The 19,037-nt window shown below is 38.6% G+C and overlaps 1 protein-coding gene across 1 annotated transcript in view; it reads left to right on the top strand.

Moving 5' to 3' along the window:
* The window catches only part of prex2 (phosphatidylinositol-3,4,5-trisphosphate-dependent Rac exchange factor 2), a 217,102-nt gene that overhangs the window by 174,414 nt on the left and 23,651 nt on the right, over positions 1 to 19,037 (top strand). Inside the window, exons 36-37 of the mRNA XM_036557970.1 lie at positions 13,608 to 13,674; positions 15,072 to 15,247. Of these exons, the coding sequence (XP_036413863.1) occupies positions 13,608 to 13,674; positions 15,072 to 15,247 (243 nt within the window). The remainder of the gene's footprint in view (positions 1 to 13,607; positions 13,675 to 15,071; positions 15,248 to 19,037) is intronic.

The following is a 19,037-nucleotide window of genomic DNA, read 5'->3' on the forward strand; positions in this document are numbered from 1 at the left end:
AAAAAATGTCCATTGTACTTTATGTTGGGTAATGCATACATAAGCAGTATCTTCTCCATTCACAGGGCCGATGGGGTTTGTCCCCCCACACAGGCTTAACAAAACTCAATGATCTCTTTCTCTTTTCAGTTCTGAGAAACTTGCCAAGATAAAACTAACCACTGAGCGAAAGCTAATCCAGCAAGCAGAATTGAGGTAGCAAGTCCATTCGCCTGTCGGTCGGACAGCATTCCCTGGATGCACAGCCATAAAATAAAGAAGAACATTGCCTTCTTTGTCTATGTGGCCATGTAAAAACTGTATAGTGTTTTTAGTGAGTGGTCACAGCAGGGACAGTTTACATCATCACCTATCACCTGTATTGGTCCATTTCACTCTTTTCTTCACACTTCGCTCACACTTTTATGTTCCGTTCTGCTTTAGTGGCAGAGCCGGCTGGAAGCTGTGGACAGAGGGCGGTCAATGACCAGTGCTCATCAGAATATTAGGCCAGTAGGTCTGATAAGAAGCTTTGCTTCTAGTTGTGCTTGTCCTTGCTGCCGAGCATCAACATTGTAACTGGTAATTAGCAGTGTCTTTGACATGTAGAAAGCTAACTGGTTAATATTGTGTAGCATAACTAGCTAGATATAATTTTAGTATATATGTAGACCGAAAGCTCTGGCACTTGTTCTTTGGAGTTGAACTGCTTGGTTTGTTGACACTCCAAGACTTCTACTTTCTGTACAAATCATAAAACGCAGGGTCCCTTGAGTGCAGCAAGAAAAACATATTTGTCCTATTGAAAACAATGTTTAAAAAACTACCTCGATCTGCAAGAAAGCTTTCAGTATGACCCCCCTATCAAGGCCGCAGTAGCAGCAGGAACTGACTGAGCAATCTGGCCTGACCCAGGCCAAAGAGAAACCACCATATTTAACCACCAACTGAGAATATGTTTGTACGAGAGAGAGCGAATTCCACTGTGACTTTATGTTTGGGTGTCTTTAAAGGGTTAGTGGGAGTTGCTTTGAGGTCATAAGTTGGTCAAGCCAGAAGTTGAGAACAAAAGCTATTTGTAGATTTATTCATCCACTTAAAGGCATGCACACTTTGGCTTTAACCGCTGGACCGCAACCATGATGCAATGCTTTGGTTGAGAGTGGAAAAACAGCCTAAATTGCCTGAAGCTGGGGCATTACCCAGTATACAATATCTGAGCAGTGATAGGTATATGAAAAAGACTGCCGGAATGCAATAACTGGACCGTTTTTATTTTTCTTTGAATTGCTTTCCTCTGTGGTTTATATTGGTTTCCCTCATGTGTTCAGATAGAAACTGAATGTGAAGTTCAAACGATTCAGTGTAGCTTCTAGTTGCTTTCACAAGAAGAAGCAATAATGAACTGCACCGCAATCATATCGGTTCCTAGGCCTGCACTAAACTTCTCTGCTATAAAAGAAGCACGGAGATGCACGCAAGCAATTAGACAAATCAGACATGTTTTGGAATAACATGCTCTAACCAGACACAACAAAAGTAGAGCTCGTCATGGCTGGTTATAGAAGGATTATGTGTATGATCCCAAGAACCCCACACCCACAGTGAAGTACTGAGGTGGTAACATCATGAAATGGGGCTGCTTTTCTGCAAAAGAACTAGGACGTTACACATTAGGATAGAAATATGAATGGAGTGATGTACCGGGAGATATTAGAGGAGAATTTAGGCCCAGAATGTAACTGCTGCACCATTTAAGGTAGAACAGGAAGTTTAGCCAGCTACCGAGATATCAGCATACTACTAATGATTTTTATGCTTGTAATGAAAAAAAGGACGATAATACTTTGAAATGACACTAGACTAAGATAATACAATTGTTATTGTAATTTTTTAACAGAGAAAATACTCATATTTGTGGGTTTCTTTGGTCGCTTGAGCAGCCATCATGCAGTTTTTCTTTTTTTCCTCATAACACTCCATTTGAAGTGTGCCTCTGAAAAACCTCTGTTTAGAGGGTCATGTAGCCCTAACACTTTGCCCTACCCCTCTATCTCTACAAAAATTGTGACACCCTACCTCTAGACTTTAACGTGCAAACAGAAGGGTAAGGGCTAAGTGGGGCAATGGGTGAATTGGGATTGGGCCTTAATCTCATCATGCAAGAAACTGAATCTGCAGAGAAGATTTCAACAAGACAGTGAGACCAAATATGCAGCCAAAATAACTCAAAACTGGCTTCTAAAAAGGTGAAGGTGCTTGCATGGCTTGTGAGGATACAATATCTGAGGAATGAGAAAGACTGCTGAGACGCAATAAGCAGACCAGTTTTATTCTTCTTTGAATTGCTTTCCTCAGTGGTATATATATAGGTTTCACTCATGTGTTGGAAACTGAATGTGGAGTTCAGTGCAGCTTCTCGTTGACTTAATTTCATGCTTTCTTGCTCACATATACAAAGTACAAACACACAGTACAAAGTTTAGATTAGTACAAAGTTTGTAATGACATATCAAGAAACTAGACATATAAACTAGACATCAAAAAGTATTTTTGAATGTCTTGTTCAATATTTTAAACATTTTGGTGGGAAAACAAGCACTCTAATGATCTATTTACAATAATTTCTGTCAAGATTTTATCACCCCTTTTAAAATACAAGATGTCCTGGATTTGCATTTGTTTTAACTTAATTCTTGATGTTATATAACTTTCTTAGTCATTTTAGAATCGTCTGAAGTGCCGTTTATCAATCTGGACACGTCAAATTATTTTTTTAATTCAAAATTATTTATTATTGATTTTTTTTCTAGCTCCTGTTAATTATTTATTATTTATTAATTTGAAAACTTGCACAATGTTAGCATGTTAAAATCATTGTATACATTTACATACAACTGTTGATTTGGTTTTACTTTATTAAACATTAAACACTTTTGAATGGTTTAATTGCTTCACTTAGTTGAATTGAAAAGATTCAGCAACATATGTCAAAGCAGATGAGGCTATTAGCCCAAAAACCACGTTTCAATAACTATTGCTATTGACTCCAAGCCCAAGGCACGTGCATCCTTTTTGAGGCACTCATTGCAGATGATAAATAGTGGTTAGTATCATTTTTTAGGTCTGGGTTGGATTTTTATTTAAATGAGGCTCATTTTGATGACAAATCATCTGTCTAGTTTGTATTATATTATGCTAGGAATTGTGTGGGCGCTGTTTGTATGTCCCATGATGTATACATTAATTTCCCTGCACTCCAGTAGATGAGCTCTATTGAAAAAATGCATGAACCACAGCTGACTGGTGAAATATGGCAGTAATTCCTAAATAGAATTCTGACTCTCTTCCTGTTTTGACATCTAACACATCATAGAGCATACATTTTTAAAAATGTGTGTAGTTCTGTAGTGCAATGTAAATAAATAAAGCGGTGTGGGTTTGGGAAACGACCTAATGCTGCTGCAGAAGCCTTTGCAACTGAATGTCTATACGGCACTCTCATTAGCAAATACCAGGCGAGACTACTTTTAGACTGCTTTTGAGAAGTTATTGTAAAGGAATTTACCCACATGGTTGGTAATAATATGTGCAGATTTCATGCTTTAAGATTGCTGCTCAGTGAAAAACTAAAGAGGCAAGCTTCAAACATCAGCTATGTCCTAGCTCATCGACTATATGTTGACAAACTATTCCTACCAATTCCTTTGATTATTTATGCATATGTCCTTATCATATAGACTATTGAGTCTAGAACATTCCATCAGTGGGCCCCAGGTCTTCTATTTCAAAAGCACAGTAAGCTGCCTCCACTTTTTACATTGACACTATTTAATATTCATGCTCTCCCTTTGCTGATTGGCTCGCTCAGTTCCCCTCCTCATGTTTATTCATGTTTTTAGAGCTCAGAGAATCGGGGTTGATAGTTAATTCATTGTTTTGGTCCGAAACTGGAGGGGTTGTGATCTACTCTTGATTCTGCTCTCCATGTTCTTGAGCAGCTCGTCCTTGGCAAACATCCAACACTTCCATTAGTGTCTTATGAAAAAAAAATTGATTAGGGGAAAACCTTGGTGTGTTATCTGGTTTGGTTTAAGGAAAAGGCTCATTTATTGGCCTCCAGAGGGGCTCCCCAAAACCCCCTGGCCAAACAAGTTCAGAAATACATGCAGCCTGCAGGTCCCTTTTGCGAGCAGCTTTCTCTGCTGTGGCTGAGTAAATGAGCAAATTCTCAGTGGCTGTACTTAACCTGAATAAGCCGACCCTGCTGCTGTAATACAAGACCAGAGTCTTTTAGCTGGCTGACTGACTTGTTGAGGCCCGATTTGTTCAGCATAGTCATTTATTCATACACTCATTCATTAGCTCTCTTTCTCATCCCTCACAGAAAGAGCAGCTGGAGTTCATGGAAAAGGAGTTTGAGTGTGTGAGTGTTAGAGGTCTGGGCAGGTGTGAAGTTGAACCCGAAGGCAACTTGTACCCACAACTTTGAATAGGCCTGACTGCTACTTCGACATGTTAAACCTGACCCCAACCCCCTTCGCATTGCTGTGGAAGACACAACGTGGGAGTTCTTATGCTATCATAGCTCAAAATACTATCACAATCTCGGGGTCCCCCACTGTCGAATGACGTTGCGTTAGCAGCAGTTCGAAAAGATGCGGTGCCACTTCACAGGTCTCGGAGGAAGCCTGTGCTAGTCTTCACCTCCTAGCGCTGGTGGTATTGTGTGATTGGGGAGTCCTAACTAGGGGAAAATTGGGGGAAAAAAAAACTATCACAGTCTCTACACTGTACATCTACATTTACTCTCTCATGTAATCTCATGTAATGAGCAGGTCATAATCTTTTCAGACAGCCCTGGTTCATTCAGAATTTTAAACATCGCCCATTTAGTGAGTTTTCTTTGTATTTTGTCCATAGTGAACAACTAAGGCCATTCGACATGAATAAATGACCCAAAAACGCACATTATTCAGACACAGTTTTTTCGCATCAAACCTATACATACCGAACACAATGTGTTTTTTTTGTTTTCAAAAAAAAAGCAGTTCAGCAGTTTGAACTTTATGAGAGCTTTCAGATATAGCTAGGATGTCTGTAACTCAGTTTGAGCCCCATTTGAGCTTCTTTTGGAGATACTAACACCATATGTGACAAAGCAGATGGCAGTCGAGTTCTTTTGATGGTTTTTGAATGTATTCTAGTTGCTAGGGCACAACCGCTCTGTCGTCTTGGTTGTCACCATGCCAACACCAGAGACGACCGTGATTGGTCAGAGAGTTCTTGTCGTTGGAGATTGCAAATAAAATAATGTTGTGAATGGTGTGCAAAATATCATCAGTTATACACTTGCTTGAATTTATTTATTGATGTAAGAATTAATCATGTATATAAATCACACTCAGTGTGTAGAGGACTTTTGTTAGACCTTTAGCTAGACTTGTACAGGAGACAGAGAGAGAGAATGCGTGACAGTGTGTGAAATTTACATTAGCATATTCCTTACTTCCTAATGCAATGCTGTACATGGAAAATTGTCCCAGACTTGGCTTTGTCAGATTAAATGTTGTTTTGTTCCTGGCTGTTGGGAAGCAAATGTTTCGTTGTAGCATTCTAAAGGATCCACAGAGCAGCTGCTGAGGGAGCAGACCTCTTGTTTGTTTGTGACCAGTGGGAAAGTCTCAAAGTTTCCCTATCACTATTTTCACACTCATGCTGAAACTATACTGCCTGTCAAAAAGTTTGGGGTCACCTAGCATTTCAAAATGTTATTAAGCACTTCAGAACAAACAAGACACTTTGATGAGCATAAAGCTGAAAGTTATACTAGATACTAGATTAGATAAATATACTCAAAGGGTTTAGGAAATGTTAACAATGATATGCTAATAAAAGCAGGTGTTTTTTCTTGTTTGATTGAAAATTAACAGTGTAAATCATTTCAAAAGAAGGCGAGGTGTCCTTAAGATACACACAACCAGATGCCACCCTTCATTAGAAGTGAAAGTATGCAGTTGTTTTTTTAAGAATGCCTTTAGCTGCAGTTGGTGTGGGGTGGGTGAGCAGCCTGGCAAACAAACCATAAATACCCAAACACACCTCCATCTGCTGCTGCCGGGACCACCCTGCCACCCTGCCATTTCAGTGCTGTGCATTTGGTGTGGTGGTGTGTGTGGGCCATTCAGACCATCTGCTGAGAGATTTGCTGTGAAAAACAGGGGGCTATTGTTCCGAAGCACTGCTGTTTTAGAGTTGGAGGATCACACATCAGCTCATCTCATGGCTTTATGAAAGTATAATGTGCATTGCACTCAGCCTACACATATGAACCGTTGTAACTTTAAAGTATTAAGAGAAACAGAATTTTATTTTCTTAATGGAAATAAGAGTTCGATATAGTAAGCATTGTTTAAGTTTCAATATGCACCATTCACTCCCCAGTCCATGGAAACTAAGCTGCAAAAACACCCGTTTTGAATACATCCTGGTTGTGATTGACCATGAGCTCCCACCCATTAAGCTTAATGCAGTTTAACCCCACCCATTCCTGTTGAAGTGATGTGGAGTGTTGTTCCTGTCGACAGTGTGTAGCAGAGAAGAGTAGAAGACGTGGGAAAACGAATAAACGTTTCGCTGTTCCTGGCTGTTAGGAAGCAAATCGTTCATTACATCCTCATAAAGGATCCGCACAGCACCAGCTCTATTTTTTCACAGGGACCTAAGGATTTCATTCTAAACTCAAAGAGAAATTCTGTCCATTTTTCAAAATTATTACGGTTAAGGTATAAAAAAACAAAGGATGGACTGAAACACGTGGATTTGTTCAGCTCTGAAGCAAGAGTTGTGCTTGATTTTCTCCTCTCTCTCAAAGATGAAAGCTTTAAGTGCAGCTTATCAGATGGGGACAGATTTGGTGGTCTACCAGGTCTTTTTAGGGGTCCCATTTTCTCTGTTGCTTTTAATCATTTTTCCAACTCCAGTTTTGGAAACTCCTATTTTATTTTTTTTTTTACTATTTTTTCTTTGACGTTCTCCTTCCTTATGTAAGTAAAGTGTCTTATTTTGAATCTCCTCAGAAAGATCTCCCTAAAATGAAGACATTGTACTTAATGGCTATTTTGACTGGTGGTCTCTGACTAAATATACTAGATATAAATATGACTAGATATAAAGTTTTGTGTAACATCTTTAACCCTAAATAGAACCAAATGTGGCCAAAAGTTCTGTTTTAGTATTTTCAGTCACACCTGTAAGTCCTGTAATCGTGTTGCAGGTCGTTCTGTTGGGTAGTAAATGAACTCTTGATGAAAGAGCACATGCTGGCATAGACATCACTCACACACACACTCACACTCTCACTCAGACTCATACACTCCATCTTAAAGCTGTTTATAGTGAAGGTGACTTGCATACTCATCACACAGATGCTCAAATGGAGAAATTTCTGAGCTAACACACTGCCTTGCATAGTATTTGAGGCTTTGTCAGTGAGCAAGCCAAGTTTCATACAGTGGGGTCCAAATGTCTAAAGCCACCAATAAAAAAAGCTTCTGTTTTGCATTCCTTTAGAATTTAATACAATATTTTTCATTTCAAATTATATTTTAGTTACAGTATTTAAGTATTTGGTGTGTCACTCTTGGTAACACATTCTCAAAAAAAGAAATCTTGATCAGTGTCACAAATTTGGGTTTATTTGAAGGCTTTCAACATAGGGACTTCATATGCATGAGCAGTGAATGCCACATTTATAAAGCAATCGTTGAATGTTTGTGAACAGCTTATGCTAGTAATTGCAAGATGTTTTATGTAGTTAATGACATTGTATTGAGATAAAGGCACTTAATCAAAAGTAACAGACATTTGGTCCATTTATAACACTTTTATGAAGCATCATTCACAAGTAATCATCTAGTTAAAAACGACATTTATCAATTCTACATATTTCTGTTTGAGTTCTAGTATCATATAAAATATGTATATTCATGCAAAGCATAATTATCACCTACATTAGAGCATCACGGCACCAAAATCTTCCACAGAACTGATAGATCATGCTCTTAGCTAGGCCTAACTAAAGTCTAGTGCTTGGGAAGGATTCTGCATAACGGTTTTACAAATGGAAAAAATGTTCCTCACAGTAGTTGGAAAGACTTTACTGAAGGACGGCGTTCATAAAAGTACATGATAGGGATGCATCGATACCAATACCAGTATTGTGTATTGGCCCAGTACCATGCTCAATTATTCGTAATCGTAAACATTCACAGATGCCAAGATCTGATACTGCCTGATATTGTGTGATAAGCCTAGTGTACACCGCTGCATTAGTGAACAAACGGCTCAAGCTGGCAGTGAATGAGGATCTGCTCGCACAGCAAAGTGTTGCTGACTCCGTTGCAGTTGGACACAAAGTCATTGGTCTCGTTTAACATTCCACTTTGATATATTGTGGCCAGGAATGTACTGTGTCACTTTAGAGTATTTTTAAACGCACAAAAGCACCATCACAACCATTTTCCCAATCTGGGCCAACAAATCGGATGCGAAAAACAGTGACATTTGGGTACCGAAGTCCATATATGCCCACTTTACTCTGTTTGACTGAATAGAATTGTGAGGTATAAACATTAATATGTTGATTTTTTAAATTATATTTGTACAATAGGTTTTAGAGAGACCCATGTACATCACAGCCTGGTTTTAGTTTCAGTGCACAGTTAATGGCACAGTTTCTCAACATGCTTGCTCAGTACTTGGATGTGCACTGTGTTATTATGAAACAGCTTTATTGATAAATGTCCATAGACAAAGCTTTTTGTAGTGGCTGTGTTTCCTGTAGCATGTCAGTCAGACTGATATTTATACAGTGAGCATAAACATTGTAGACTTTGTCCATACACAATGATTTATTCAAACGTACAGTGCGAGTCACCAAAGAACAAGATTTCGAAAGTTGCACAGTGTGTGACTGGCTTTAGTCTACATTCAACTGCAGCTCAACCAGCCCACTAGCCAAAAAGACTCCAACAAGATGTTAAACTCAAAACGTGAGCTCCTTGGAAGCAATAGGCTCAGATGTGATACCAGCGATCTGTGTGCTACAGAATCTGTTGTTAAAGGAAACAAATGAGAAGCAAGGATCAAAACTATGAAATATGCTTACAGATGGGGTTCTCTGACTCTTCTCCACTGCAGTTCTACTTGATCCAAGGTAACCAATATAGCATAGATAGATAATGCGCTTTATTTAAAATCAGCTAGATTTTGATGATTTAATTGTTAAGGTGCATCGCACTCATTTACACTAACAACTACTTAATTTTCAGTAGGTTACTCAGTATGTATTAGTTTAAGGCTTCTCTTTCAATTCAGTGTCTTGCAATTACAAGCTGTGTGTGTACATATGTGTGTGTGTACATATATATACATATATATATATATATATATATATATATATATATACATATGTGTGTATTTCAAAACTCTGTGTCTATTTCCAGGTTTAAATGAAAAAATACAAATTTCTCTAATATAGTCTCACTTTTAGACCCCACTGTTTACAAGTATTAAACTCTTTGGGCCACCAGGAGTCATTTCTAACCATAACTGAACAATAAAATATTAAAGCTGAATATTTTAGCATTAAATATTAAATAACATTCTGTGCCTCTGTTACAAAACAGTTCCAAGCTTCCAAACAGCTTATGGAAGGAAGATGCAGTATATGATGCAGATGAGGAGTTTATTTCCTTATCTGAGGTATCTTAGTAATAATGAGGCTCGTCTGAACTGATTACACGGGTTGTTAACTCAGCTCAGAGCTTCTCCTGGGGAAGGGTTAAAGCATGCAGAGTTGTAAAGTTCTGATTAAAACACACTCAGAGGGCAAACAGGGCAGAGAGAGGATAAGAGAATGGATGAAGGACGCCGGTGATAACGCATCTAGAAGATGCTGCATACTGAAGATAAAGCTGTTGTGTACTGAAGTTTTTCTCATTTGATTTGGACCATTTCTCCAGACTGAGGTCAGAGCTTCAATGCTGTCTGGGCAGATAACACAGCCAGAGTTAGAAACTCTCAGAATAAAGTTTGTACAGTTCATGGCAAAGCTTTTTATGACAATTTTATTACAAAACCAGCAATTACATGATATATGCAAGATATTGATTTTGCGTCAGCAACAGGAATGCTATCAGGGCTGCCAAAGTCAAGGTTAATGTGACAAAAAAAAACAATGTTATTAATGCATTTTCCTAATTTGACTCTTCAAACAGTCTGTAGTAGTGCAGGCTGAAGCCCAAGTGTAGCATTTAAATGGCTTTTAAAACAATACTTTCGGCAGATGAATAAACGAGCACCAAACTAACATAAGCAACTGCAAAGTGTAAAGCTCCAGTTCCCTTTGATGGTCCCCACTGTAACAAAAATCCAAGAGCTGTTTGAATGAGAGCAAGAGGCCTTTAATAGCTATACGAAAGCCAAAATTCTATAGTGATAGAAAACATGGTAGCAGACAATCAGGTCCAGTACTTATCCATTTTACTGTGACTAACATGGACAAGTACTCACACCATATAATCAGTGCAGATTTTAATCAGTTGAAGACGCTTAAGACAAACATTCTGAAAAGATTGCTGGCAATAGATGAGGCTTGATAGGATTGCATGCTGTGAGCATTCTGACCAATTCTCATACGTTTTATGGGCGTTTGCTAAATCAAAATATCCATATGATCCAAAAAACATAAATAATTTTAGTCCAGATAATGCTGGAAGATCTTTAGCCATGTTATATTTTGAATTTCAGCTAAACCAGAGGACAAAACTGAACTTAATAAGATAGAGGACTGTGTCAAAGACATTAAAGACTGAAATTACTCTTAATCTCGATAGTTTCTCAATTGCACCAGGCACATCTGTAAAAAGCCTTGGTGTCACGATTGATCCCAGTCTGGCCTTCGATGAGCATATTACCAATATTACCAGAATAGCTTTCCTCCACCTGCGTAACATCGCTAAATTAAGAAATGCACTGTCGCTACAGGATGCAGAAACGTTAGTTCACGCCTTCATCACGTCCAGGTTAGATTACTGTAACGCTCTGCTTTCTGGCTGTTCCAGCCAAAACCTTAACAAGCTTCAGTTAGTCCAGAACGCTGCAGCCAGAGTTCTCACCAAAACCAGGAAATTCGACCACATTAGCCCAATTTTGTGTACCTTACATTGGTTGCCAGTTAAATTCCGCATTGAGTACAAAATTCTTCTACTAACATATAAAGCTCTGAATGGCCTTGCTCCTCAGTACCTCAGTGACCTTATTTCCTATTATCAACCGACACGCCCACTTAGATCACAAGGTGCGGGCTCATTATTAGTACCCAGAATAAATAAAGTTACGTCAGGGGGAAGAGCCTTTTCATACAAAGCCCCCCAGCTTTGGAATAACCTACCAGTCTGTGTTCGGGACTCAGACACAGCCTCTATCTTTAAATCTAGGCTAAAAACTTACCTGTTTAATCGAGCTTTTGGTTAATTTGTTTTTCTAACTATGTCCCTCTCATCCCCCCTCCCCTCTACCCCCCCCCCTTCACTGGGGGCGTGGACCCGGATTCTTTGTAAAGCTGCTTTGTGACAACATCTGTTGTAAAAGGCGCTATATAAATAAATTTGACTTGACTTGACTTGAATTACAATATAGTTGTATACAATGGTTTGTGCACCTCTGGCCAAATTATTTTTTTTTATTATTTTTGAAGTGAAACGAATGAGACACAACCTTATAACAAAAGGCAATGTCTTACATATGCAAAACTGCATCTACATCTATGGAAACAAGTGCTGTGGACTGATGAAATAAAAATAGAAATCGTTGGCTATTATCGCCGAAGGTATGTTTGGAGAAAAAAGGAGCAGCATTTGATGAAAAGAACAACTTGCCAACTGTTAAGCACGAGGGTGGTTATATTATGCTTTGGGGTTAGCAGATCTGCCACCCTTTATGTATTTTGCGTGGCAGGTACGAATTTTGACTCCAGACTTGGCTGATGCAATTTGTCACTCTAAACTGCACAAAAAGCTGGTGATACATGTGAGTTCAATTGTACATGTGCAGTACTCAAATCTAACAGCAAAGGCAGCAGCATCTAGCCTTTCTTTAAACCAAAAGAATAAGAGTTCAACTCTGGGTTCACTTCCCGAGGATAACAAATGCGTAATGTCGATAATTTCAAGAGACTGCAAATCGATAGTAAATATTAATAAATAGTTTTATCATTCACCCTCCCCACTGCATCTGGCTGGTTCCACAAAGGAGGACAGTGCTTTTAACTCTTTTGCAGTGGTAAATAGTCTGGAGTGGGTGTGGAAAGTTGAAATTCTGTATTGAATTAACTTAACACAGACCTGCCAACCTTTAAATAGGAAAAGATGTAACGTTGATAGTTACCCTAATGTTACCCTAACAATAACGTTACCATAACGTTATGTAATGTGCAAGCTAGCTTGCTTGTTCAGCAGGCATTGCTGTTAGCAAAGAAATGTTAAGTTTTATTATCTGTGTGTTGCAGATTGTTAAACATGACTTTTCACTATACTGTATTCATAATTATTATTGCAGCCAAACCTGTAACCGTTGAATAACCAAACTTGATGACATGGCAGTGAGTGGGGAAGTGACTGATATTTTCCCAAGGTTGGTAGGTCTGGGTTAGGTGGCAGTCAGTGGCACAGGAAACATTGCACGAGTAGATGGAAGAATGAACGCTAAATATCTGCAAATTCTGGAAGCAAATGTAGTTTTATCAGACAAGTAACAAACCTGAAAAGAGAATGGCATATATAACAGGACAATGATCCAAAACATAACTCATAATCCATGGACAACTACAAGAAACGTGAGCTGAAGCTTTTGGAATGGCCCTCACAGTCGCTTGACTTGAACATCATTGAAAGTCTGTTCTGATCTTAAACATGCATGCAAGCCAAGAACAATAAAGAAGAGTGTGTGTGAATTCCTAAAGCAATCATAGAAAGACTTATATTTTAAAATAGTTTGCAACAGAGGTTGTATTTACTTCTTTTCACTTAATAAAACAAAACAAAATGGGTGTGCCCAAACTTTTGCATACAGCTAACTGCATGTAACAGTATAATCACAGCAGGGTATTTTGTCCATATCATGCAGCACTGGTGGATGAGACACAAGGCCTTAACCTTAGATAAATGATGTAATACTAATGGCCTACTACTAATGCTAGAATGGCTAAAACTGTAAAGTGTATCACTTTGGGATGGCCTGTAAGTAACCTGACCATTAGTTAAAACATCCAGCTCATACTGCCCTCAGTGTTAGTGTGTGGAACTGCAGCTGACGGAGGACTTTAGAGATCAGTCTTGGATTAATTCCCAGAGTAAATGTGCTCAGTTTCTGTTGGAGTGGAGCCCAGTAGCTCAGTTTCTTTCACAGGCCTTTCACAGACACTAAAGAATCTATACAGTTCTGCAGCCTCCAGCCTTCAAAGACATGCCCATTCAAATCCTGTTCAATAGCCATGACCTCTATATCTGTCTAAGTCTGTGTTTGTGTTCTGCTGACTCTAACATGCCTGTGTTGATCCTCCACAGGGCCTTTTATCTGGATAAGTCTAACCTGACCCCGAGCTCAGCTCCCAAGGCTGCTTTCATAGACAAGGTGTGTATTTACTCTGCCTGACACACATCTGAGCTTTCTGTGCAGAAGCTGATCCAGTGCTGCTGCACTGTGATACACAGCTGGTGGGTTAATATGTCATATATGACAAGAAAGTGTGTTTACATGTGTTTGTTCTGATACAAATATATCCTGACTTTGTAAAAACAAGAAAAAATACTAACCTACAAGATCAACATTTTAGAAAAGCTCCATGTTAATTGTTTTAGACCTGAAGAGTAGAAACTATTTTTTTGGTTCCTGAGGTTAGGATTAGGGTTAGGTTTAGGTTTAAATACAAAAAAACATAAATACAGTGAAAAGTAACAATAATTTCCTATTTTGAAAAAAAAAGCTGGTCTGAAAAAACAAAGTTTGGTTCCACATTTCTCCCCAGCGCCTCCAGCCATCACATGGATTTGTTAAGTTCCATCACAAGCACACTTGATTTAATGAAGTATTGATCAGCCAAACCAGATATTGGATGATAACTACAATTAATGCTGTGCTTCATGGAGGAGAGGTGTGGAAATGGCAATAATAAATGAACTAAATTAAATATGGATTAAATAAATGAACACATTGACATACATAAAACACCAAGACGTAAAATTTACATACTTCTTTGTATTAATATTATTTGTAATTATTACATTGTATTGTAATTGAGTTCTTACTACCCAGATAAAGCTTTTTAATTCTGATTTTCTCAGCTGACTAAAACCTTTGCACAGTACTGTAAATAATACAGTGGGGCATATTATATAATAATAATAATAATCATTATTATTATTATTATTATTATTATTAGTCTCTCCTGTGATGGCATACTGTTAACCTAATTTAATTTTTAATTTGATTTGTAATTTAATGATTCATTTCTTCTCTTTTAAAATCTCTTGTTTTAATTATGTTTTCATCAAGTCTTAAGCAAAAGTTTGGGCACCACTGCTTAAATATCATATTTTATTGACTTTCTGAGTGAAAATAAGTGAACACATCCTCTACAGTGAACACACTTCTGCACATTTTAATTTGAAAAAATTCTCTTCATTTGCTGAATTTAGCATATTGGGCACAAAAACAAAATGTGTTTTGTGCAAAATTAAACTCGGCAAATAAGAAGAAATTGTGCACTAAAATTTGCAGAAAAATGCCACATTTAAGTGTGTTGTCTTTAGAGGATGTGTTAACTTATTTTCACTTAGAAAATCAATAAAACGCAATTTGAATGAAGGAATTTATGCATACTACTGTATGTATGACAAGACCTAAAAACAAATGTGCATGAACGTGCATGTGTCTCTGAGCAGAACAGAGGCAATATAGACAGAAGTTTTAAGTGATCCTGCCTCATGAGTTTTCGGTCACTAACTTTCTCCCCCTGCCTCTCTCTGCAGCTCCTGCGTCCTCTTAATGCTCTCGATGAACTCTATAGGTTGATGGAGGGCTTTGTGTGCTGTGGGCGGTCAGCTGCGTGCGGAGCATCCGGGGTCGGGCTGATCTCTGTGGCTTCAGAGCTCTGCAGTCGCCTGGGGGCCGCACACATCCTCCTGTGTAACAGTGGAGTGCATCGGTCAGTCTAACAGATACACACACTTGCATACATACCTGCCTACAGCCCACACAGAGTCATCAGTAAGAATTAATTAACCCTTTAAAACCTAGCGGCCCATATGTGGCCCACACTTGAGTTCCTGACTCTTACAACTACATAACTTTTATATTAGTTTTGTAGCAGTTACTGGGTAGCAAGACATGCTTGGTATCTTTTTTTATTTTTCAGTATTTTTTCTCCAGTATTTTGTACTGGAGCTGGGAGACTAATGTAGCTGACAAGTAAAAGCTAGAAACTCGTGTACACCAATTAGCATTGTGCTAACTGCATGCCTAAATCTTCACACTTGTCCAGCTGTTAAGTAATCTCAAATAGACACCCTTATGTAGTTTCGGACAATGTATGACATAATGACGTACTATAAATGTGGACAAAAGTAACGACTATCAGGGCTAAATGTATCTTGTAACGAGAAAACATGTCTGAGGCCAACTTGTTAAACAGCAGGTGAAATTGTAGTCATAAACAAGCAAGGGTCGAAACCAAGAGATCTAACTTGTAAAGGGAAAGAATCAGTCAAACGCTCGTGGTAAAAACAATCAAAAGAAGCTTTACTGTTCAGAGGACTTTCCAAAGGCATAGGTCAGAACCAGGACAGATCGTATACACAAAGAGACAAACCTAACAAATGACAAAATTTCAGGTGAACATGTCCAAAGGGAGCAAAAAAGTCAGAAAATACAGAAATCAAGTCTGGTCAACAGTGAAACAATGTACAGAAAAAAACGCTCAGTAGCTCAAGAAATAGAAGCAATATGTTGTGATGAACTAAACTAGAGCCCGGGTATTGAGGTGAAGCTGAACAACGATTGGTTGGTGGTGATGGTGCCACAGTCACGTTATCTCCCAGGGAGTTCTGGGATTTGGAGTCCATAGGTATTCTCTTCAGATATTCAGATGTTCTTGTTATGAGGTCACATTGGGCCCCACAAGACTAATATGAGGACAGAATTCTTCTGCTATAGTTTTCAGCTGTGCCACCTATGTTTTTGATTTTTGATCAAACCGTCACTTTAAGATTACAAACGAAAGTCATAGTCGTGTAGTTTACTGGTTAATTAACAATAACATTAATTGTAATGACAGTAATAGCCAAATGATATGATCTACATTTGTGAGACGTCTATTGTAACTCTGTTTGCCGCTCTTTTTTCTTCTTTTCCTCTCGCCATTCTGTCATGCTTTTTCCTCTATGTCTTCATTATCACATCTATATTTTCCCTTTCATTCCATCATTTTTCTTACACATTAATATTGATTTTTCCCCTCTTGAACATGAACATTAACCCTCTTGACTTATTAATGTGATATACTAAAAATACCCATCTTATAATTACTGTTCTAATAGGCTATTAATATGCAGTGTCATGGTTCTGGATATAGAATGTCTGGGAGAGTTGGGTTTTTTTTACATACTTCCAGACAGCTCTGAGCACAGAGCTCCATTTATCACCCTAAAGCTGAAATATCCACACATTTAGCTCATAATCCAGCATTCATCTCCAATAACTCTCCTGTCTTTATATCCACACCTCTCTCTCTCTCTCTCTCTCTCTCTATCTCTCTCTCTCTTTTTCTCTCTCTCTCTCTCTTTCTCTCTTCTTTCTTTCACTTTCTCTTTCTTTCTCTCTTTCTCTTTATGTTCTCTACTTCTCTGTTTTCTCTCTAATTTTATCAGCCCCTCTCTCTCTCTCTCTCTCTCTCTCTCTCTCTCTCGCTCTCTTTTCTTTCTCACTTTTTGCCTCATTTTTTCTCTTTGTCTTTGTCCTTTGTCTTTGACTCTATCTCTGTTACTGTTTCTTCTTTCCCCATCTTTCTCTCACTTTTTCTTTTTCTCTTTTTTCTGTCTTTTTCTCTTTCACTCTCTCTCTCTCTCTCTCTCTCTCTCTCTCTCTCTCTCTTCTCTGTCTATTTCTCTTTCTCCCCCCTCTTTTTTTCTTTATCACTTGATTTTTTTCTTTTTTCTCCCTCAGCCCCTCCCTCTCTCTGTTATTCTCTTTTCTTTCTCCCACTTTATTTCGCTTTTCTTTCGTTCTCTCTCCCTTTCTCTTTACATTCTGTTTCTCTGTTTCCTCTATCATTTTGTCAGTCTCTCTTTCTCTCTTCCTCTCTCTTTTCTCTCACTTTCTTTTTCTTACCCATCTCTCTCTTTCTGTCTCTTTTTCTGTTTATTCTTTCTTTTCTTTCTCTCACTTCTGCCTTTCTCTTTGTCCCTCTTTGACTCCCTCTCTCTTCCTCTTTTTTCACTTTCTTTTTCTTTCCTTTCTCTCTCTCTCTTCCTCTCTTTTCTCTCACCTTCTTTTTCTTCCCCCCTCTCTCTCTGTCTCTTTCTTTCTGTTTGTCTGTTCATTCTGCCTTTTGTTTCTCTCACCTCTGACTTTCTCTTTGTCCCTCTTTCTCTCTCTTTCTCTCTCTCTCTCTCTCTCTGTCTCTCTCTCTCTCTGTTTTTAACAGTCTTCCTGTGTTTTTTCAGTAGTAATGTTAATCCACATTGATGTATAGAAGTTCTCTCATAATGATGTACTGCAGTGTGTTATGGGGGCATGTTTTGCCACTGCACTCATAAGCTGGCATAAAGTGCTCCTTGGTTGGTGTTCTGCTGATGTGTGTCGGTCAGATCAGTGTAAAGCTGTGTGTACATGCCTGTGTTTTGGTCCTGCAGCTGTGTGTCACTGTGATTACCGTCCGCTCCCCTTCAGTCAGGCCTCAGGTGTTCAGCCCCGTCACAGACACGCCGATTTACTGCCCTGTCTCTTCATTTAAACAGCTTTCACTCACGCACATGAACACACAACCTCTACTTAGCCTGTGTGCTACCAGTGCTGGAGTGGTTACTCAAAAAGTAATCCAGTGCAAATTACTTATTACTAATACTAATACACAAATATGTACTAAGTGTACCAGGCAAAATCCAGTAGTCCTTTTTATTTAGAAGGAGACATCCAGTCACATTAAATATCATTTAAAAGGCCTGTCATTATTCCTGTCACTGAAAAAAATCAGGAACAGCTGATGCTGCTTGATGCACTAGAAACAGCCACCTCAAAATGAAATTAAAAATAAAATGGGCTGATACAGTGGCACCATGGGTTGCATTGTTCCCTCACAACAAGAAGGGCCTGGGTTCGATTCCCTGGCTGTGCAACCAGGATCCTTTCTATGTGGAGTTTGTATGTTCTCCCCATGTCTGCATGGGTTTCTTTCCACAGTCCAAAGACATGCAGTCAGGCCAAATGGTAATACAAAATTGCCCCTATGTGTGAGTGTGTGTGTGAATGTGTATGTCTACCCTGCAATGGACTGGCGACCTTTTCCTGCCTTCTGCCCAATGAGCGCTGGGATAGGCTCCAGTACTCCCCATGACCCAGGAGGATAACCAGGTCAGGTGATGAATGAATGAATGAATGGATAAATTAAAATGTAAAGCTTACAGAGCTGCTTCTTAATGAAATTGAGTCTGTTTAGATGAGGGTGGATCTCTACTTCAGCAGAGGATTTTTACCCATCATATTTTTCATATTAGTCATTCAGTATTTTAAGACAACCAGGTTACTTGTTTTGTTAAGTTAAAGCATTGAATAATATTTTGCAGTGTGGCCATTTCAGTGCAATTCAACTGCCAAGACTGTCTTGGTACTTGGTACCACCATTTTACTCAAAATGATTACGCAGCACTTAAGAGATTGTACCCCACACTTACTCGGTTAATCCCTAAAACCTATTAGGCATTTCAGTTTAATTTAGTTAA

Source organism: Colossoma macropomum, unplaced genomic scaffold (genome assembly GCF_904425465.1).
Source record: "Colossoma macropomum unplaced genomic scaffold, Colossoma_macropomum, whole genome shotgun sequence".
In the NCBI taxonomy this organism is placed as follows: domain Eukaryota; kingdom Metazoa; phylum Chordata; class Actinopteri; order Characiformes; family Serrasalmidae; genus Colossoma; species Colossoma macropomum.